General features: G+C 38.1%; 1 protein-coding gene across 1 annotated transcript; it reads right to left on the reverse strand.

Annotated features, from left to right (window-relative positions):
* Positions 1-1,354: 1,354 nt before the first annotated feature.
* LOC118485801 lies at positions 1,355-11,278 on the reverse strand. Its single transcript, XM_035982258.1, has 3 exons — positions 10,474-11,278; positions 1,649-1,795; positions 1,355-1,536 (listed from the first exon to the last, which is right to left on the reverse strand). Exons 1-3 carry the CDS (start codon positions 11,276-11,278, stop codon positions 1,355-1,357), a joined length of 1,134 nt encoding a protein of 377 aa, XP_035838151.1.
* Positions 11,279-23,444: the final 12,166 nt, after the last annotated feature.

Raw genomic sequence — 23,444 nt, forward strand, 5'->3', positions numbered from 1 at the left:
TTAGTTGTAAATTGTGCTTAAGTGGTTGTACCTTAATCAAATATTGGTTGTAAGTTGTGTTTAAGTGGTTGTACCTTAATCAAATATTGGTTGTAAGTTGTGCTTAAGTGTTTGGTTGTAAGTTGTGCATACGTGGTTGTACCTTAATCAAATATTGATTGTAAGTTGTGCTTAAGTGGTTGTACCTTAATCAAATATTGATTGTAAGTTGTGCTTAAGTGGTTGTAACTTAATCAAATAATGGTTTCATTATCTTACCAAATTCTATCTGTGTTGTATGCATCTAGGGTTGTAAATTGTGCATAAGTGGTTGTACCCTAATCAAATAATGGTTTCATTATCTTTCCATATTCAATCGGTTTGATCCATTTAAAGTTGTGTTGTTTTATTTGTAAATTATTATTATTTATAATAATCTAATTAATTTAGCCAAAATCTTGTATAAATATAATTTGCAACATATTGATGCAATGGTTGTTGTAATGTATGCATTATGGTTATAGTGGTAATGATATATATTATATATAGATTACGATGAACTTATCAAACGGGAAAAAATATATGCGGGTTCATCGTAACGTGCGAGTTCTAGATCAACTTAGTTATTTTATTCTATGTTTTACGTTTCGGTTTAATTTCTTTGCATTAACACCGCAACTTCAGCGTCGGTGGTCGCTGGCAGTAGTGTGGCATTAGTGCTCGCCTCTGCCGCAACGCAGGGGTGCTTAATACTAGTTATTATTAAATTGAAAATAAAACTTGATATATGAAGTTTGGGCTAAAAAACGAGCTTTAATTAACTTTCGTTTAACCTCGATTTTCATAAGCGATTTTACCGATAGAATTAATTAAAGTATGTGTTAAAACTCTACCATAAATATTATTGTATAAATTTTAAGTAGTGAATATCTTTTTTCTTTTTGAATAGCCAACGAAACTTTCATTACCGCACAATCCAAAGAAAACAAAACAACCAGCCAGTAGCTGGATATAAACAGAAAAGGAAAAGGAAAAAAACTAGAAAAGAAATTACATTGTTACATTGAAATCCCACCACTCCTGCCTTGTTACCGAGCTAAACTTTGATCTCATCTTAATGCTTTGATACGAAGCTTCTTTGATCTCTACCATTATTCTTTGTACGTCACCTTGTTTGTTTGAAAAAATCTTTCTGTTCCTATTCTTCCATAATAACCACATTGTTTGGATTGCGATCGCATGTATTACCTTCTTCATATTTTTACTCCTTTGTAACCCGTTCAGCTCCTGTAATAGATCTTTTATGCCACCTTCCGTGTTTATCATCGGTATACACAGCCAGTTTACAACCTTTTTCCAGGTTCTTTTTGCAATGTTACACTGAATTAGGATGTGGGCTGCTGTTTCGTCTGCAGCCCCGCATAACCTGCACGTTACATCTAATGTTCATCCCTCTGCTTCTTAGAGCTGTCACCGTAGGGATTTTCTCCTCCATTGCCCTCCAAACGAACATTAAGCTTTTGTTGGTAGTCCATCGATTCCACTCAAAGTCATAAGCTGGAGCGTTTAAATCAAATTACCTACTTAGAGCCTGTCTCATAATTTTTGTACTAATCTCCTGTTGTTCATAATTATTCCAATACCATACATCTCTATTCGTTGATATTACCTGTTGTTGCAAAAGAATATTTAGACTCTGTAACTCCCTTAGTTCGATTCCCGTACTTGGAATCCTTTCCCACGCCCAATCCCAGATTATCCCACCATTGATAACCTGATAACACTCTCTTACCAATGCCTTTTTTCTGGTTGTAAGCTGATACAGATTAGGGAATTGTGTTTTAAGTGAATTACGACCTAGTGATGCGTGTTAGTGTGTATATGTTTTAGGTATATATTTTAAGCCCTTTTTACACTTTTTAGCCAAGTTTTAAATTTATAAAACACGATATTTACTAACACTAAACACACATATGGGCAAGTGCACCCATCGTGGATGTAGTATAGTGTTGGTAAGATACCGAGGTCGTCCAAGGACACAAGAGCTTTTAGTACCGGTTTATCCTCAACGTCTAATCAAATCAAAATGTTAGAAAAATGTTTTAAACTAAGAAAATAAAACTAACTAAAATGCTGAAAAATAAAATAAAAGTAAAAACAGATAGACAAGATGAATCACTTGGATCCGACTCGTGTGTAGTGTAACCTTTGATTATTTTCGCACTTTTGCACTTGTTTAAGAGATTATCTTAGTTATTGTAGTAGGTCCCTCTTTTGAAGGCGACGTCACCCTCAACCCAGTAGTTTGAGTCAGCAAGGATACAATCATAAAGGGTCGGATTATTGAAAGATAATTAATTAAGTTATTAATGCATAATGTGGTAGGCCCCTCTTTTGAAGGCGATGTTACCCTCAGCTAAGTAGTCTGAGTCAGCAGAGATACAGTTCTAAGTAGCTGGGTTAAAGGTTTAATAGTAGTTTAACTTATGAGGGGATCAAAGAGTTTGGACCCCCGCCATCCAATACCTTTTGGGCATTGAAGGAGGTCCTACTAAATTTGACCCAGGTCCTTTGCAGGATCTATTGATGTGTGTAAAATGCAACATATAAATCACATCAATTAAGGCATAAAACTAACCCTTTTTAAGTACTAATGTTGGAAAAAGAGTGTTTTTGTCTTTCTTTTGTATTTTCAGGATGAAATGAGCTCAAATTCACAAAAGAAGCAAAAAGACAACTAATTCTAGCATAAATACAAGAAAAGGAATAAAAGTAGACTGCCCGGACCCTCAACGGCATCCTCCAAGGCAAAGAAGAGAAAGCAGAAGACTGAACACGCCCCGTGTCCAGCGGACACGGGGCCGTGCCCAAGAAGCAGCATAAAAGACAAACCTATAGAAGCTTCCATTGCCCACCACGGGGCCGTGTCCAGCGGGCACGGGGGCGTGGTGAAAGTACAGCAGGCGCATTAATTGTAATTGTGAATTACAATTAATGAGGAGAGAGAGTGTCAGACGAGCACGGGGGCGTGTCCAGCGGACACGGGGCCGTGCCCAGCCTTCTGTTCAGCCTATAAATAGGAGTGCTTGGTTTCATTCCATCTCATCCCTTGGCACACCACCTCTCTCACACTTCATCCACCACCCACCACCACCATAACACCATCATCCACCACCATCATCCATTGTCCATCGTAGAGTGTGTGAGTCGTCTCGGGATCCAAGATTGATCGTAAGAGTTCTTGACAATCAAGGCCATGTTTGCCTAAGTCTCTTACATCACTTGGTGAAGACAAGTGTTTAGTATAATACTTTTTATTTTTAATCTTTTGCACTTTTTATTTGGTTTTGTATTAATGACTTTAATAACTAGTTACTTATGTTGAAGGTGATCTTTCCTTATCGTTTGTCCGTGGTGTCTTGGCGTTATTTTACTGTCTATATAAAATAAAAGATTTTCACCATTCATATCTCCACGGTCTATATGGAGGTATGTTGGCTACCTGGTCGGGGGTTAAGGGAACGGTTTGGTAAGGGTCTTGCCCTTGTTCAGCGTTTAGAGGTCCTGCTTGGGACCTGGGTCAAATTTAGTAGGATCTCCTTCAATGCCCATAGGTATTGGATGGCGGGGATCCAAACTCTTTGACCCCCTCATAAGTTAACTACTATTAATACTATAACCCGGCTATTTAGGACTGTATCCCTGCTGACTCAGACTACTTAGCCGAGGGTAACGGCACCGCCGAAAGCGGGGCCTACCACAATTTGCATTAATAACTTAATTCATTATCTTTCAATAATCCAACCCTTTAGGATTGTATCCTTGCTGACTCAAACTACTGGGTTGAGGGTAACGTCGCCTTCAAAAGAGGGGCCTAGTACAATAACTAAGATAATCTCTTAAACAAGTGCAAAAGTGCGAAAATAATCAAAGGTTATACTAATACACGTGTCGGATCCAAGTGATTCATCTTGTCTATCTGTTTTTATTTTATTTTATTTTTCAGCATTTAGTTAGTTTTTATTTTCTTAGATTAAAACATTTTTTCTCACTTTTTGGTTTGATTAGACGTTGAGGATAAACCGGTATTAAAAGCTCTTGTGTCCTTGGACGACCTCGGTATCTTACCAACACTATACTACGTCCACGATGGGTGCACTTGCCCATATTTGTGTTTAGTGTTAGTAAATATCGTGTTTTTATAAATTTAAAACTTGGCTAAAAGTGTAAAAAGGGCTTAAATATACATCTAAAATATATCGCACTACACACGCATCAAGTTTTTGGCGCCGTTGCCTGGGACACAAGGATTTTAAGAAAGCTTAAAATCGACGGCCTAATCAGTTTTTCAAAACCTTTTCAAAACGCGCGCAAATTTTTCTGCATTTTAGTTTAGTTTGCATTTACAGTAGCCTGAACACGGGGCCGTGCTCGCTGAACACGCCCCCGTGCTGCATATTTTTAGTTAGATACCCAGATACAGAGTCTGAACACGGGGCCGTGCTCACTGAACACGCCCCCGTGCTCAACGTGACCAGTAACTTTAATTAAAACGCCCAGATACAGACCCTGACCACGGGGCCGTGTTCACCAGACACGGGGCCGTGTCCAGCTTCTGTTTCCGTCTTTATTTTTGTTTTCCGGTCCCGAGACTCAGTTGTGATCTGTTGAGTGATTCTTATGGATCAATACTCAAGAGGTTACAACTACACCTATGATGAGGATGATTATAGGGGTAATTATTGCACTAATTGTCGTAACGCACGCTCGGTTCAATATAATAACTCATATCAACCATCCAATTCATACAACTATTATGAGGAGGCCAGGTACGAGCCATCAACTTCATACACATCCTATGAAGACCAAAGGTATGAACCTCCTCCCTCATACTCATATTTTGATGAACCAAGGTATGAGCCTTCATACTCATACTTTGACGACTCAAGATATGAGCCACCACCTTCATACTCTTATTATGAGGAACCATGGCGTGAACAACCCACCTCATATGAGTACTATGAAGAACAAAGTTTCGACCCTTATCCATCATATACTTACAATGAAGGACAATGGTGTGAACCATCTACTTCATATGAGTACTATGAGGAGCCAAGGATCGAACAACCGGATTCAAGCTTTGAGGATCCAAATTCTTTTTCTCTCACCGAAGTGACCAATAGGATATTAGAACACATTAAAACTATCGAACGTTACATGAAAGAATCTCGCGCAAGGGAAGAGGAATCCCGCGCAAGAGAAGAATTAAATTGTAATAATAACGTAGAGGTAGTTGAAAATGTAAAAATGGAAGAACAAGAAAGTGAAAAACCGACACATGAGTTAAACAACGAAAAAGGTGAGTCCGATAACGTTAAATTACAAGAAGAGTCTAATTTTGAAGAAATTAATCTCTTGTCACCTACTTTCGAAAATCATTGTTTAGTAACCCCTCATGCCAAGTTTTTAAAAGAGTTAAACACTAGTGCTAAAATCAAAGAAATAGTGAGTGTTAAGTTAACTAATGATCAAACTTCGCTAATAAAAGAAGATCCTTTTGAAATTAACATTACACAGGTTCCATGTTTCTTTCAAAATTCATTTATTAGTAATATCACCATTGATAAAGATCTTTGTGTTAACATAATGCCTAACTATATTTTTGAAAAATTAAGTATTAGTGATTTTTCTCCACTTCAAATACCCATTTTTCTATCCGATCGAAAGGTAATAAAATCAATCGGTGTGGTTGAGGATGTCTTGGTTCAAACAAATCAAATGGTTATTCCAACCGACTGTGTCATCCTCGATGACGCTCCTCTAGTCTTGGGAAAACCTTTTGTAAAAACTCATGAAGCTTTGAAAAACCGGAAATTTAACAATCTACCTCTTCAGTTAGGGGCATTCAAAAGGAGCATAGATCTTGAGCGTTCAATGAAATATCCTTTTGGCAATAATGACCCCCTAATTGAAGATGAGCCAGAACCACCCGATAAGGAGGGTCTAGCCAATGACCCTTATAAACGTGGCGCACCACGGAGGCATTCCGCGGAACTATCCGTAGTTTAGTTTAGATTAACCTTTATGTTTTCTAGTTTAGTTTTTAATTTTCAGGAATAAAACACACTCGGGATGGTGAAGGACACTAAGGGAAGCTTGAACCAACACCCCATGCACAAAAACAGAGCCTCTCGACAATTTTTCTTCATTGCAGCAAGTTCAGCACGGGGCCGTGCTCACCCAACACGCCCCCGTGCCCAAAACTCTGCAGAAATGCCCAGTTCAGGTATCTGGACACGGGGCCGTGCTCACTGAACACGCCCCCGTGCCCAGCCTTCTGTTTACTTTTGGTATTGGCAGTCTGGACATGGGGCCGTGCTCAGCCAACACCACCCCGTGTTCAGCTACCCAGTAACATAAAATCTTGTTTTTAACCCACTTTTACGCATTCTAATCAACCGAAAATATTATTTTTGGGACACATTGAGGACAATGTGTAATTTAAGTGTGGGGGGGGGGGATGTTAAAACCTTAAATTTTGCAAATCCTAATTACAAGCCTTACACAAAACTCTATTGGAACCGCTAAACACCCCAAATTTTTTCAAAAACTTTTCATTTTTTTTTACTATTTGCTTGTCTTGGTTTGATTTGGAAATAACAAGTTCTAAAAAGGTTATATTTTTACAAATTTACAACCGATAGCGTCGTGATAACAAAGAACCAACATAAGAAAATTACGAAACGGCATAACAAGTCTAGTTAAAAATTCGATTATATATACTTGATCACATTAAAAACCCATTCCCACAAAAGTGAGTTTTGAGCCTTTATTGAGCATACAAATATACATCTTTAGACTAAATGTTCATTTTTCGTTTCTTGTGTGAATAGCCGCTTGGTTCTTACAACTCTAGAACTTGCCACGACGATACATTCCCGGTCCTTACCAACTTAAACCCAAGTAAGTAAGTGATGGAGGCATTAGGACTAACCATATTTTTCTTTCTACACCATTATTTTTCATTTTTTTTACCACCTACCCAAAATCCCCCTAGTTAGCCCCTTTGAGCCTAAACCTTTCATTTCATTACCCTAAAACCTTTTCACCCACCAAAAACTTTTTTTTTTTATTTTTCACCCTTTATTTTAGTAACAAGCTCGGTTTTTCGTAAGCTCGCTATTTTATGCGACTCTAAAAAAAATGATGATGAAGTCAAAAACAAACAAAAGCTATATAAAAGCTTGTTTGGAGAAATACTTCAAAATAAAAAGTCACTAAAAACAAGGTATGTCACGAAAACCGACGCCTTTTACGATTTTCGCCCTTTTACTAACCACTAACCCAACCACCCACCTTTAACCCAAGCCTAACCCTTCACCCAAAAAGTCCTCTTGATATTTACAAAGGTAAAAAGTTAAAAAGGAGGAGGATCGATTGCTTGGCAAGCCTATGGAAGGCGTAAGTTCCATGCCGCTCTCGAGTGATTCACTAAAAATTACACCTTCGGCCGAGTGTTGAGTGATCTCCCGTGAGGTATGTGAACTTGTATATAAATGGAATTTTAATAAGGCATGCTATGCCCGAATAAGTAATTTATCTTATGAAACGTTCTAAATAAATCATAACGAATAGGATTGTAAATAAATAAAAATAAAACTTACAAAGGTCTTGGATTCTCGACACTCTAGGACAAGCCAAAAACTTTCTCTTCTACCCATTCCATTTGGGAGTGTAAGCCACATTTAAAGAGTTTTGCTTGAGGACAAGCAAAAGTTCAAGTGTGGGGGTATTTGATGTGTGTAAAATGCAACATATAAATCACATCAATTAAGGCATAAAACTAACCCTTTTTAAGTACTAATGTTGGAAAAAGAGTGTTTTTGTCTTTCTTTTGTATTTTCAGGATGAAATGAGCTCAAATTCACAAAAGAAGCAAAAAGACAACTAATTCTAGCATAAATACAAGAAAAGGAATAAAAGTAGACTGCCCGGACCCTCAACGGCATCCTCCAAGGCAAAGAAGAGAAATCAGAAGACTGAACACGCCCCGTGTCCAGCGGACACGGGGCCGTGCCCAAGAAGCAGCATAAAAGACAAACCTATAGAAGCTTCCATTGCCCACCACGGGGCCATGTCCAGCGGGCACGGGGGCGTGGTGAAAGTACAGCAGGCGCATTAATTGTAATTGCGAATTACAATTAATGAGGAGAGAGAGTGTCAGACGGGCACGGGGGCGTGTCCAGCGGACACGGGGCCGTGCCCAGCCTTCTGTTCAGCCTATAAATAGGAGTGCTTGGTTTCATTCCATCTCATCCCTTGGCACACCACCTCTCTCACACTTCATCCACCACCCACCACCACCATAACACCATCATCCACCACCATCATCCATTGTCCATTGTAGAGTGTGTGAGTCGTCTCGGGATCCAAGATTGATCGTAAGAGTTCTTGACAATCAAGGCCATGTTTGCCTAAGTCTCTTACATCACTTGGTGAAGACAAGTGTTTAGTATAATACTTTTTATTTTTAATCTTTTGCACTTTTTATTTGGTTTTGTATTAATGACTTTAATAACTAGTTACTTATGTTGAAGGTGATCTTTCCTTATCGTTTGTCCGTGGTGTCTTGGCGTTATTTTACTGTCTATATAAAATAAAAGATTTTCACCATTCATATCTCCACGGTCTATATGGAGGTATGTTGGCTACCTGGTCGGGGGTTAAGGGAACGGTTTGGTAAGGGTCTTGCCCTTGTTCAGCGTTTAGAGGTCCTGCTTGGGACCTAGGTCAAATATAGTAGGATCTCCTTCAATGCCCATAGGTATTGGATGGCGAGGATCCAAACTCTTTGACCCCCTCATAAGTTAACTACTATTAATACTATAACCCGGCTATTTAGGACTGTATCCCTGCTGACTCAGACTACTTAGCCGAGGGTAACGTCACTGCCGAAAGCGGGGCCTACCACAATTTGCATTAATAACTTAATTCATTATCTTTCAATAATCCAACCCTTTAGGATTGTATCCTTGCTGACTCAAACTACTGGGTTGAGGGTAACGTCGCCTTCAAAAGAGGGGCCTACTACAATAACTAAGATAATCTCTTAAACAAGTGCAAAAGTGCGAAAATAATCAAAGGTTATACTAATACACGTGTCGGATCCAAGTGATTCATCTTGTCTATCTGTTTTTATTTTATTTTATTTTTCAGCATTTAGTTAGTTTTTATTTTCTTAGATTAAAACATTTTTTCACACTTTTTGGTTTGATTAGACGTTGAGGATAAACCGGTATTAAAAGCTCTTGTGTCCTTGGACGACCTCGGTATCTTACCAACACTATACTACGTCCACGATGGGTGCACTTGCCCATATTTGTGTTTAGTGTTAGTAAATATCGTGTTTTTATAAATTTAAAACTTGGCTAAAAGTGTAAAAAGGGCTTAAATATACATCTAAAATATATCGCACTACACACGCATCCTCTATAAACTGAACAATGGCAAGACTCTTACCAAACCGTTCCCTTAACCCCCGACCAGGTAGCCAACATACCTCCATATAGACCGTGGAGATATGAATGGTGAAAATCTTTTATTTTATATAGACAGTAAAATAATGCCAAGACACCACGGACAAACGATAAGGAAGAATCACCTTCAACATAAGAAACTAGTAATTGAAGTCATTAATACAAAACCAATTAAAAAGTGCAAAAGATTAAAAATAAAAAGTATTACACTAAACACTTGTCTTCACCAAGTGATGTAAGAGACTTAGGCAAACATGGCCTTTAATTGTCAAGAACTCTTACGATCAATCTTGGATCCCGAGACGACTCACACACTTTATGATGGACAATGGATGATTGTGGTGGGTGAAGTGTGAGAGAGGTGGTGTGCCAAGTGATGAGTTGCAAGAGCTCCAAGCACTCCTATTTATAGGCTAAACAGAAGCCTGGGCACGGCCCCGTGTGCATCTGACGCTCTCTCTTCATTAATTGCAATTCCCAATTACAATAAATGCGCCTGCAGGAAGTTGACCACGCCCCCGTGTCCGCTGGGCACGGCCCCGTGGTGGGCAGTAAAAGCTTCTACAGGTTTGTCTTTTGTGCCAAGGCTGACCATGACCCCGTGTTCGCTGGACACGCCCCGTGTTGAGCTGGACACGCCCCGTGTTGAGCTGGACACGCCCCGTGTTGAGCTAGGCACAACCCCATGCTCAGCTGGGCACAGCCCCATGCTCAACTTTCTTCTCATTTTTGCTTTGAGAGATGCTGTCGAGGAGTCGGGCATGCCACGTTTCTTCCTTTTCTTTGTATTTATGTTGGATTTGGCTGCATTTTTGCTTCTTTTGTTCGTTTAAGCTCTTTTAACCCTGAAAATACAAAAGGAAGACAAAAGCACACTTTTTCCAACATTAGTACTTAAAAAGGGTTAGTTTTATGCCTCATTTGATGTAATTTATATGTTGCATTTTACACACATCACCTGGCCATGTATCAACCAAAAACATTGTATTATTTCCCATCCCCACCTTGCTTCTTAAACTTACGACGATGTCGATATTGTTTTTTGAGAACTCCTTTCCTATTTCACCAATATTTTTCCATACTCCAGGCATGGATTTCTTTATGGGTATCTGCTCCATCTTCCTTTGACTGGTATGAATCAACTTTATCACATTTACCCATAAGTTTTCTGGCTCCGTTTTCAGTCTCCACCACCATTTGGCCAACAGGGCCAAGTTCATGTCTCTAATGTTTCCTATGCCGAGTCCTACAAAATCCTTTAATGCTACAATCTTTTCCCATTTCACCCATCTTATCTTGTTATTTTTATTGTTTCCGCCCCATAAGAACTTCCTCTGAATTCCTTCCAGTATCTTCAGTACTCCAATAGGGCACTTGTATAAAGATAAATAATAATTGGGTAAGTTGTCGAGCACTGATTTCACTAGTACGACCCTACCAGTGAATGACAGGTTCTTTGCCTTCCAGTTTGAGAGTCTTTTATTAAACATTTCAATAACTTCTTTCCAATTCGCTATTTTGTTCATGTTTGCACCCACCTTCAACCCTAGATATATAAACGGAAACTTTCCAGGCTTACAATTAAATACCGATGCCATACCTTCTACTTCCTCCTCCTGTATTCCCACACCGTAAAGCTGACTTTTGCGTTGGTTCACTTTTAAGCCAGATAAAAGGTAGAAAATTCGAAGGATTCTATTGAGGCATTTTACGTTGCTTTCCTCCCATTCACCCACGAAGATTGAATCATCCGCATATAACATATGACTAAGTGTGGACCTTTTCCCGGTAATTTTATACCCGAGAACATATTGCTATTTTTTGCTCTTACCATCAAAATATGCAAGGCTTCCATTGCTACAATGAAAAGAAAGGGTGATAAAGGGTCCCCTTGCCTTAATCCTCTTTTATATGGAAATTCTTCCGTAGGGGAGCCGTTAACCAATATCGAGCCTCTCCCTGTGAATAGTATCCCCATTACCCAATTCCTCCACTTTGGCGGGAAACCCATAAGTGTTAATATAGAAATTAAAATTTTCCAATTAATTGTGGCATACGCCTTCTCAATGTCTGCCTTGAACACAAATAACCATCTTTATGTCCTTTTTGCCCAACCCACCACTTCATTAATAATTAAAGGACCATCTACTATGTTTCTTTCCGATACAAAGGCCGACTGGGCATTTGAAACGACACTTTTTATCACTCATTTTATTCGGTTAGCTAAAACTTTAGATATCAATTTATTCACCACACCTATTAGTGATATAGGTCCAAAATCAGATAAGGTCATAGGATCTATTACCTTTGGTATGAGGGCAATAAATGAGGCGCTGCATGAATGAAGAATAGATCCACGCGTGAAGAATTGGTTCATAATTTACATAAGCGATCCCTTCGGCTCCTCCCAATAGGATTTTATTAATTTGAATGTAATTCCATCTGGCCCAAGATATTTATTTATACCACAGTCCCATACCGCTTTTCGCACCTCTTCAACTGTAAACGATTGGATCAGACCAGTCGCTTGTTCTGAACTCAATTGTTTGAAGTCACCAGGCCCGATCCTGGGTCTTGAAGTAACCGGTTCATTGAATTTAACTTTAAAGGCTGACAAGAATTGTGCTTTTATCTGTGTCGGATCCGAAACCCATGCTCCTTCAATCCATAAGCCCGCAATTTTGTTCCTTGCAATGTGGTTATTTACGATCGCATGAAAGAAGTTTGTGCTTTCGTCGCCCAGCTCCACCCATCTTAGCCTCGCCTTTTGTTGTATATCTAGGGCCACCGTTTCATGACATTCTTTTATTTTGGATTTACTTTCTTGCCAAATTTTAAGTTCCTCTTCGGTTAGGAGTCTACTTTCGGCAACCACATCGAGATGTTTCACCTTGTTCTGTGCTTCCAGCAGAGCTTTCTCGTCATCCTCCTTTTTGTTCTTTCGCCAAGTTTTTAACTCCTCCTTCACTACTTTAAACTTTGCTGCCATCTCTTCGTATTTGAATCTTGTCACACATGTTTTTTTCAAGACCTCTTCTTACCGCCTCATCAAAGCCTAACATTGAGAACCAGCTGTTGAACAATCTGAAAGGTGACGACCCGAAGCTATTATTCACCGTGGTTAATATTAAAGGGCTGTGATCTGATATCTCTTCGTCTTTGAATCTTGTCACACATGTTTGGCCATTTGTTCATGAAGTTTTCCTAGACAAATACTCTATCAATCTTGCTTAAATTCTTGCCATCTCCGGACATAAACGTGAATTTTCTACCTGCCATATTGTACTCCTGAAACCCCCCTCTACTAATAAAATTGTTGAAACAAATAGCTCCATTCATATCAAACTAGGAGTTGAATCTGTCTTCGGGAAATCTGACCTCGTTGAAGTCTCCTAGCATTATCCAATCTCCAGCTATACCGTTCTTCGCCTCCAATAGTTCTTCCCACATTCTTCTCCTATTTGCTTTTAAAGTTGAGCCATTCACATTCGCTATTACCAAATCATCAGCCGCACCTGTTATCTTACCCTTTATTATTATTAAATTCTGACTTTTTACCTCCAATTCTTTCTTGAATAATAATGGGTTCCATAGCGACAATAGGCCCCCAGATCTGCCTTCGGCATCCACCTTTGAATACTCAAAACTAGAGCTATCCCAAAATCTCCTTATTTTGCTTGAAGGTAAGTCCTTGAACTGTGTTTCTTGAATGGCTATAAACGACAAATTAAATTTCGACAAAAGTCCTCTGACTTGAGTTGCCTTACAATTTATGGTCTCGAAATTCATTGGATCACGGCATCCACCAAATCTTCAGCCACAGCTGCCTTTACAAACTGTTCATGTTTGTGAAGATCAACTCCAAGCTTATCCCCCAATTCAATCATTACCTCTGACTCAGTTACAATCGCCTGCTCATTTCCTAAATTATTATTTGACATACCTTGAGTTTCAAGTCCCTCTACGTCGTCATGAGATGCTTCTTGGTTTGATTCTTCCTCCCATTCTAAATTGAACTCATTATCCAAATATTCCCCCCTTTGATTGAGATTGATTAGCTCCTCTTTAGTGATTCTTATCCTACCCTTGCTCTTCCTTTTGTTGTTTTTACCTAACTTGTACATTGGCCTTTTCTTTTTTATTTTAATTCTGGATTCATCCAAAAGTTCCACATTTAGGTCAGGGATCCTACCTTTCCCAATTGCTGAGGTAGGCTTCAGGCAACAAGAGGACCTGACTTCAGCAAGACTCGATCGTTTCCTTTTTTTATGGGCTGATTGGACAGGCCCAACACCCTTATCTTCATCTAGTTTACCTGGCCCAAAAACAGGATTTGTTGTGGGTCCTCTAGAATTTGGACTTTCCTGTATTAATTGCACTCAACCGTCATCCATATTTTTTTGTACCTTTATTAAATTATCCTCGTATACCGTACCGTCATGAACATTCTGATCATCCATCTTAATGGGATTATCGTTTTCCAAGTGTTCCCCATAATGATCACCTTCGATATTTGCACCATAGTCGTCTTTTGATTTTGATTCTTCAGATTCTGGTACTGGTTCTGCCTGTGTTTCCTCCGTCTCCATTTTTTCCGGCACCGGAATTGTCTGTACCGTCTCCGTCTCCACCTCTACGTCCAGTTCCATTATGAACTCCGGCAGCCACAACTGATTTGTCTCGGTCACCCAGACTTCGTATAACAAATGTTTCCATCTGATTGTAATCTTCTCATTGATCATAGCTCCATGTTTCACGATTACTCCCACAATATCATCATTAAAAGTTAGGTCCTTTTCGTCAGCCTCGGAGGGTTTTACAATTCTTCCAAAACTTTCACCTATGCAGTTAAACACTTCCTTTATCCAGAGCTGAAGTGGGACTCCTCTAATCCTTAGCCATGCTATCCTTTCAAACGGAATAAAATCCCTGTTCCACCTGGCCCAGCTACCAAACCATTGGTTCCAAGTCTCCGTTTCGTTATTCAGGCTTTCATTCATCTTTGCTGGTGAATCAAAAATTATTAATATTTTTAATCCTCCGACGTATCTTACCTGTGCATCTCTTAAACCCATTTGTTGCTTCATGATGCTAACATTCCTTAATGATTCAACATTTAACAGCTCCTCAATTACCGATCTGCCTTTCCAGCTTACGAAGAGTTTGGATTCATTTGCAAAAGTTAGGCCTCTCTCGTCCTCCTTCTCGGCTTTTTTACCCATAGCCACGTCTGCCCATGACAATCCTTGTTTTACAAAAGTGTTATTTGTTACCCCAGTACTCGTGTTCCCGGTTTGAACTTGGCTAACTGGTTTTCTAACCCAAGATTTATTCTGGTACTTACCAGGTTTTTTTATGATCTTTACGAACCTTGCCACATTTGCTCTTATCTTCCACCCGTAGAAACTCATTTGATTCAAAGCCTTCACCATTTTGTCTGCATCCTTGACCTTAAAAAATCTGAGAAATCCAAACTGGTTCCCCCTTTTGTCTAATTTCCTCGCAATGTATGCATCCATAATATGGCCATAATTCTTACATTCCGTCCATAGCTCACCGTCCGAGATGTGAGGATGGATGTTTGAGACGTAAAACGTAGTTACTTTTTCCTTTGAAACTTCATTGTCGTTGTTTTCCCCATCGGAATATTCACTAGTTCTCTCCTCAATTTCACCCTCCTCGTACGTGACAGCCATCCCAAGTCCTCCATAAAAACCAGAACTTAAGAGGTTAATAGAATTCGAATCGATCTAGCTGAGCTATATAAATAGACGCGATCGATATCAGACCTACTAAGCAGATAAGAATCTGGAAATGTACAGAAAACCAGGGGTGACCGAGAAAGGAAACAGTCGCAGAGACGGAGGAACCTAGTCGCGGGAGGCGAATGGAGGAATTGAAGAGACGATTTAGAATGAAAGGTAGGATCGGATTAGCAAACAGTATGCAATCACCACAACCTCGCACGCTAAACCAGTCTTCTCTCCTTCTTCAAGCCACCGATGACTGTCCGTTTGTTTGTCCGGCGACTGTTCGTTTCTAATCAGAGAGAGTAAGTAGTGAATATCTATATCAGCATTTTTCAACGGCAGTAACTTGGAAAAGTTTTGAACCCAAAATGTGAACAACTAAACATCTTTAGAATAATATGCACCAGTTTCGGGCTCATTGAGTTGGTGGATCCAGTGAACCAAGTTTAGTAAGTAAAACTCTTTTCGTTTTAGTTATTTGTTAATAACCGGTGGAATTTCCGCGCTCTACAATCGGTTTCAATTGGTATTGGATCGGTTTATTACGTTTACAATTTCGTTATAATACCGGCACTCGGTATAATAAACGAAAGAGATATGCCCAACATGATTTTGATACTTGCTTTACATCGATCGAAAACTACAAAAACGAATATTGATGCCGACATTTACACTCTCTATAGCTTATATACCGCCACGTCAATACAATCATAAAAGCAATACGGTACTGTTATCAGTGTTGTTCGGACGATATCAGTTCAGTTCTCACGGTAAAGAAAAAAATCAACTATATTTCAAATCGTAAATAAAAATAAGAACGTCGTAGCGGTGTATTCCAAATTATAAAACATATTATGTTACTCAGTTACACCATGTCGAGAAAACCATCATAAACGAAGACAGTACTGGTTACAATGTTCTTCGGACAGTATCAGTTCGTTTCTCACGACATAGAACTAAAAAAATCATCTATATTGATTCGGTTGAATAAAAATTTTCTCATGTATATTCCAAAAAAATTAGATCCTATATTATTTTATTAAAATAACAAAAACGGTAAACACTACATTTATAAAAGAAAGAAAAAATAAGCATAGCGTAGCTTTGAAATGATTCGATTACTTGTATATTACTACAACTCACTTTTGACGTAAATAACTAAATATAAATAAGCATACCACAACCATAAGCTCAAAACTTCATAGAACATTGCATCGAAAAACATAATATGCTAAAAAGTAATTATTATAATAAAATAACAAAATTAAGAATAATAAAACTTTATGACGCCCCAGTTTTTGCACCATTTATTATATAGAACAAAAAAGAAATAATTTTTAACACAAAATTCTCTTGGTTTACTATCTTGACATGCAATTAAAAAATAGTTTATAATTAATGTAACCCACATAGCTTATTGGTCCAGGTGGACCAGCTAAATACATTCACATCACCCACATTCACAAATAAATAAAAACTACCGTTCAACCCCTTGTGAATATTATGGTGTATAATTTATATCATTGTGTTGTTGGACCAAGGTTATAGTCTCAAAACATTATGATTGAAAACGAATCGAGTCACTTATAAGCTACTCAAAAGATCTTGAAGTCGAATTTAATATACTGAGATCGATAGGCATAGACGAGCCACCATTTATATGGATATAATAAATTTGTTTAATATAATATTATATTTAATATACGTATCAACACAAACAAAAGAGTTTTGCTAAAAGATGGATCAACCAATCAAGTAATGCTAAAGCTCTCACTTTGGAAGTGACTTCTAAGGTTCATCGAACGGGGAAAGTTAAGCCCCATGGACCTTTCAAGATTGTTGCAAGAATAGGAGCGGTAACTTACAAGCTCAATTTATGTGGAGTGTGATAAGGGATTGATGACACGTGCCTAACATGAGGAAATGTTTGGTGGATCTAAAGCAAGTCGTATCGTTAAAAGAAATTTAGGTAAATGGAAAGCTTGACTATACTGAAGAACTGATCCCATTTGTGGACAAATGGATGAAAAGGTTAAGGAACTGAACCATGTCAATGATCTTGGTTCAATGGCAAGGGAAGAGGGTTATCAATTGACATGGGAACTAGTGGAAGAAATGATGGAGAAATATCCTCATTTACTACATACCTAATTCAGTTTCACGGACAAAATTATTTTAAGGAGTGGTTGTGTTGTAACACCCGAAACAGTACAAGGTTTATTCTGTAAAGTTGTAAACTATAAGGGGCAGATTGGCAAGGGTGTATTATGGAAAATTTTCACTAACTTGTGAAGGAGGCAATAGATCTGAAAAAAAAAACATCTTAGCCTTCATTCTCCCATTTTCCATTACTTTGGAGCTTTTAGAGAGAAGTAGGAGCAAACAAGCAACGGAGTTAATGTAATGATCAATTGGAAGTAAACATAACTAAACATTGAAATACATAAGTAAAATTTGGGTGAGCTTCTAATTCCACTCTAAGTAGTTTTTCTTGTAGCATCATCATACATTTCCTGCAACATGTAATAAGTATCCATCAGCACAAATAATGTTGGTGAGCATACTAGTTTTGACTACATAGCATAATAAAATATTGATATTCTCAAATCCACATGTTAAAGTATACTAATCATGTTACATACTAGCATGCATAACTAAACATCCATCCAAAGTTTCCACTAGCGTAATCTTGTCACCGAAGTGAATATGATCGTGAGCGTAATCTTGTCAACAAAGTAAACAAGTCTGTAAAGTATAACGTAACAATGACTACAAACGGGCGGTGTGTTGATCCTATAGCGCTACATGTTAAGAGAGGCTTGCAAGGTAATGATATATTAATAACAATGAAATGCCAAGCATGGAATCACAATAAGCATATCATTTTAAGCATATATACGGATTGGGTATTTGCATAAGATGATTTGTATATCTGTGTATGTGGATTTAGTATGTTTACATGTTACAACCTAAATAGTGATTAAAACGAAAAATGGGTCAAGAATACTTATTTTTTGCGACTATAAGTTCCACAAATGCGAGTGAGCGGTTTGAGAGGATGGAATCACCAAGTTACCCTAAAAAGGATAAACAAAGGTGTATGAGTTTGATAAGTTGGAAGTTGGAAAGTAAACGAGAATTATATTTCTATGAAAGTACATAAAAACATATCTTGTTTTGGACACTATTGTTAATTGTGTTTTTCATGGAGTACTAATCACCCAGTAGAAGTCCAACCTAAGGAATCCAAAACTAAGATAGTTTCCACCTTAACACATAACATTCAACCATGAGTTCGGTTGATATTATGGTTCGGTTTTGGAGTTTTATATTATGTATATGTTATTATGTAATAGTCATATAGTAGTCTAGCCATGTATTGTAAAGCATAGGTTGGATAAATCCTTTAACCTCAAGATTTCACCAATGAACAAATGTTGGGATTGAACCCTACCAGAGGAACAGATAATGAAAGCCAAAACCGGATCACAACAGTGGATTCAGAATAAACAGTTGTTTACACTTGGCTTTCCCCTTGACAGTGGTAATCTAACAGCTGATAGATCTTAAGTACTGCTCACTATAACAACTGATGAAACTCTAAAGATTGCTGAAGACAAATACTGTTGCTCTATCTACTGTCATTTCCTAAGTACTGCTGAAAACACAAGCACTGCTCATTCAAGGACTGATCACCTTTGAAGAAAGCACTGATGCTCAACATCAGTGCTCAGGCTACAACAGCGGAACGTGAAGCAGTAGTTTTCTCTTGTTTTGTATTGTACTTATAATCAGTTGTTAAACATCAGTAGTTTGTATAGAACGGTGTTTATAGGTTCTTAGGTTGTTAGATGTCACTATCATGGTAACGTCAGCTGAGATGCCTCAGTGGTTTGGTTTGCCTATAAATGGAGCAGTACCCTGTACTGTTACATTTGATTGACTGAGTGGATTCTTCTTCTCCAGTCCAATCCTTTCATCTTGTGCAACCAACCTTGGAGTATCAGGCTGAGGGGGAGCTTAGTTCTGTAAGCATGCTTGTAATCATTTGATTTGTAATTGAATCATTCAACTTAATGAGAAGCATATGTTTATCAAACTATTTTCCACTTAGATTTTGCTTACAAAGTTTGTCTTCATTTCCGCTGCACTTAATCTTATTTTATATTCATTGGTTTGTCAAATTTATACAAACAAGCACAATCATGACAACTTCCAATCCTAACAATTGGTATCAGAGCCGGACAGTCAAATTCGATCTAACAATCAATTTGACATAACAGTTCAGCTCAAAATTCATTAATACTAAGGTTGATTGTATTTAGTTGAAAAACAGAGCAACGAGAAATCATGTTCAAAATGATGAATCAGATACTCTGTAAAACAACCAAGATGTCATAAGATTCACAAATGTCAAACAACAAGTGATGTCATGCACAAATCACTCATAGTTTCTAGATCTGGAAACATGTCTGGTAACTATGGTATGACTATCTTCATTCAAAATTGATTTCAACTGTTGTTATGGAATTTGTGATGATTTCATCATGTTTTATGCTAAAGTATGAACCTCAGATTAACAAAACCTATGTTCATATAAACATTAGTGTTTTGCTAACTTAGAAAGAGGAAAATAAAACTTTAGTCATGAGATCTTATGTGTTAGAAGGCAGGTTGAGAATCCTCAAAAGGACTAAATCAACCCTGTCAAAACACATTAAGAAAATCAAGGGTCAAAAACAGTCCAAATCATAAGTAATGTGAGATTTGGTAATAAAACATGTTCACATGCGGCCAGATCTCTCAAAACATTACTGTAAAATGACTCAGGATTAAGTATTTCCGAAATAAAATCTCCCAGTAAGTATTTTTGTACTTATGAACGGGAAGGGTAAAAAGGGAAGAAGAAAATGAACAAAACTCAAAGGTGTGTTTATCTCAAAACTTTTGAAGTCAAAAGAAAAGAGTATAAACATAAAACACCTATGAGTCAAAAGTTGGGAAAACAATGGTCATTATGCAACTGTGTGCATCCATTAATTCAGGAAAAGTTCAGGTAACAATGGTATCTCCAGTGATTGACTTTAAAAGATGAATTTGCAATCAATTAACAAGAAAATGATCCTAATCAGTGGTCATAATGATGTGATCATAAGCCTTTTGGAAGTCACCAGATCCTTTTGATGTTGTTTTCAAAATAACCTTTATTTTTAGAAAGATGCTTTTCTCAAATAAAACCGGATATATTATTGATTTTTTTAAAACAATATATTCTGTACTTTTACTCTTTTTGATAGTGAAAGCTTTTTTCTCCGGCCAGGATGTAATTTCCTTATTTTTGTGTGAAATTTCTATTCCTAAAACTGATCAAAAGGAAATGGTGTACATGTCAAGGTCACATTAAGCTCAAGTTTGTTTATCATAGAAAAATTGATTGCAAATTAATTTTAAAACTACTGGGACACTCATGTTCTAGTTCAAATAATTAGACACAAAATGAGTTGCCTTAGTAAAGAAGGTTTCATCATCTGGATGCTAAACCACTGTCAGGAAATAGTGAACATGTGGTAAACCTAGAACATATTCTCCTAGAAAAACTGCTGACAAATTAAACTTGATAATCTACATCTAAAATGTAGCTAAGTATAGCATTCCTGCAGAATAACAGATGATGGACATGATATTGAGCTCACACAAAACAAAATCAATCTCCACATCTGAACAAGCAGATGCTAAAATTATTTGTCAAAAGTTGAAACACTGCTGCACTAACAGTTGTTATACTAATGGTCTTCATTTTGTTTTCTACCACTGTTTTTCCTTAAAACTACTGATTGTGTCTCAAACATCTGCTCTCTAAGGTCTGTCCACTGCTGAAAGTCAACCTCTGTTCTCTCACTTTCATGATATGCACTGTTGTTCAAAATCAGTGTTTTATCCACTGATGTAGTAAAAGCATCCACTGATTGTAAAAATCACCCACTGCTTCATTTATTACCGTTGTAACCACTGATACTTGTTTCATCAGTGGCCCCCAAAACAACTGTCCTCCATTATTTTACTCTTCCATTAGGGGTTGACACGTGGTCAGCTTTTTAGTCGTCAGATCATTATAACCGCTGCCACGTCAGTATTCACTTTTTCCCTAAATAAAACCCTGATCAAAACCCCAAACAGGGTTTCACTGTCGAATTGAATTCCAAACATTCTCTTTACAAAGCAGTTTCCCACTCATAACTCCAAAAACATTCTTTGATCTTCTTCATCAAAAATGATGAAATCAAAATCGAAATCAAAATCATCTTCTTCCTCCGCTCCCACTGACGCCACTCAAATGGCCACTGAAACCACAGAAATTCGTTACAAATCCCCTCACAACTATGTGGGCATACTCACAAAACCCACAACCAACAACTCCTTCGACTCCATCATCGACATCTTATCTGCATCAAAGTACAAAACTTTGATAACAGCAGACGCTCCCATTTATCTACAAACCCAGAGAGAGTTCTGGAACAAGGCTACCCTTGAAAAAACAAGGAGAGACTATCACAGCCATCAACTCCTCGATACAGGGTAAAAAGATCCAAATCACTTCACAATCCATTTCAGAAGTCTTCAAACTCGATGATTTGAAAGGTAAAACCTCATTTTCTAAAACCGAGTTGAAAAAGGATTTCATAAATAGGGGTTATGCAGAGCAACCAAAAAGGGATACCTTACAAAAAGGTTTTTTCCCTTCTGCACCAAGGTTTTTATTTCACACTCTGTTGATGTGTGTTTCGAATAAAACAACTGCTTTTAACGAAATACCATCAAAAATTCAATGCCTGGGATATGCAATTTTAAACAATGAAAATTTTAATTATTCCCAGGAAATTTTTGATGATATGGTAAAAAAACGTTGATAGCAAAGCATTTCTGCTCTTTCCAAGGTTTTTAAGCTATTACTTTGAACAAAAATTTGTAAAAGAAGATGCAGAATTGCCCAAACAAGGTGCTCATTTTAAAATAAACTGTTTAACACCTGAAACATTCTCTAGAATGTTGGCACCTATAAAAACAAAAGCAGAGGTACCTGAGCAGAATTTAGCAGATGAAACGGCTCCTAAGGTATCGGCTGGTGAGCCCACTGCTCCAGGTGATCAAAGCAGCACACTCACTGTTTTGAAACCCACACCTGCCACCACCAAAAAGAACAAAAAGAAAACATCCAGAAAGCCCCCCATATCCAAAACAAAGGCACATCTGGAAGATGAGATCCCAGAGCAAATGCCCGTGACAACACAAATGTCACCAATAACCGTTGCTGCTACTTCCTCACAGCAGTTGGAAGAAAGATCTCCACCCTTACCTCAAACTCCTCCTGCATCCTCACAAAAGGATCAGGTTGTAAACACAAGGACCCCACAATATGAAGCTCTGGACCCACTCGGATCCATCTTCCACAGTCCTGATCCCAAGGACATGTCTCTTTCAACTCCTTTACCCTCACCCCCTACATTACCACCATCCATAATACCCTTGTTGCATACAGTTGGTATTACTCAGACACAAACCAGTTCCTCTCAAACACCTATCACCGAGAGTATACTCCCACAAGTGACTGGGTCTGATGTTGATATCTCTGTTATCCCAGCAACAACTGAGGAGGTTACACTGCAGGAGTTACAAGTAACTCCTGTCAGTAGTTCAAGTGGAGCAGCCACTACAAATGTTGAACCCACTGGTTTACATTTGGACAGTGGTTACATTCATAAGACTCCCTTGAAGGCAATTTCTTCAATAGCACCAATGAGAACCACCAGTGAGCTTGTTTTAACCACTGGCAACATCAAAAGGTTATCAAGTGCTGAAGAAAGAAGTCCCCAGTACCAAGAACAAGGGGCATCAATGAATGACTTTTGGGATTCAGTCCCTAAGTCACACATTGGTAAAACCATTGCTGGTGGGGATTCAGATGATCCCGTTAACTTGGGTGATGATTCAAAATATCAGGAATTGACGGGCAGGGTTGAAAACCTGGAAACCTCAATTGCTGAAATAAAGGATATGGTGCAGCAGCTGTTAAAAGCTCAGAAAGCCCAATCCACTGCTGCTCCAGCTCAAGCACCTGCACAACAGGCACCTGCTGCAAATGAGTTATGGAACATGTTCCAACCACTGCTGGAAAGACAAA

The sequence above is a fragment of the Helianthus annuus genome, chromosome 13 (genome assembly GCF_002127325.2).
Source record: "Helianthus annuus cultivar XRQ/B chromosome 13, HanXRQr2.0-SUNRISE, whole genome shotgun sequence".
Lineage (NCBI taxonomy): Eukaryota > Viridiplantae > Streptophyta > Magnoliopsida > Asterales > Asteraceae > Helianthus > Helianthus annuus.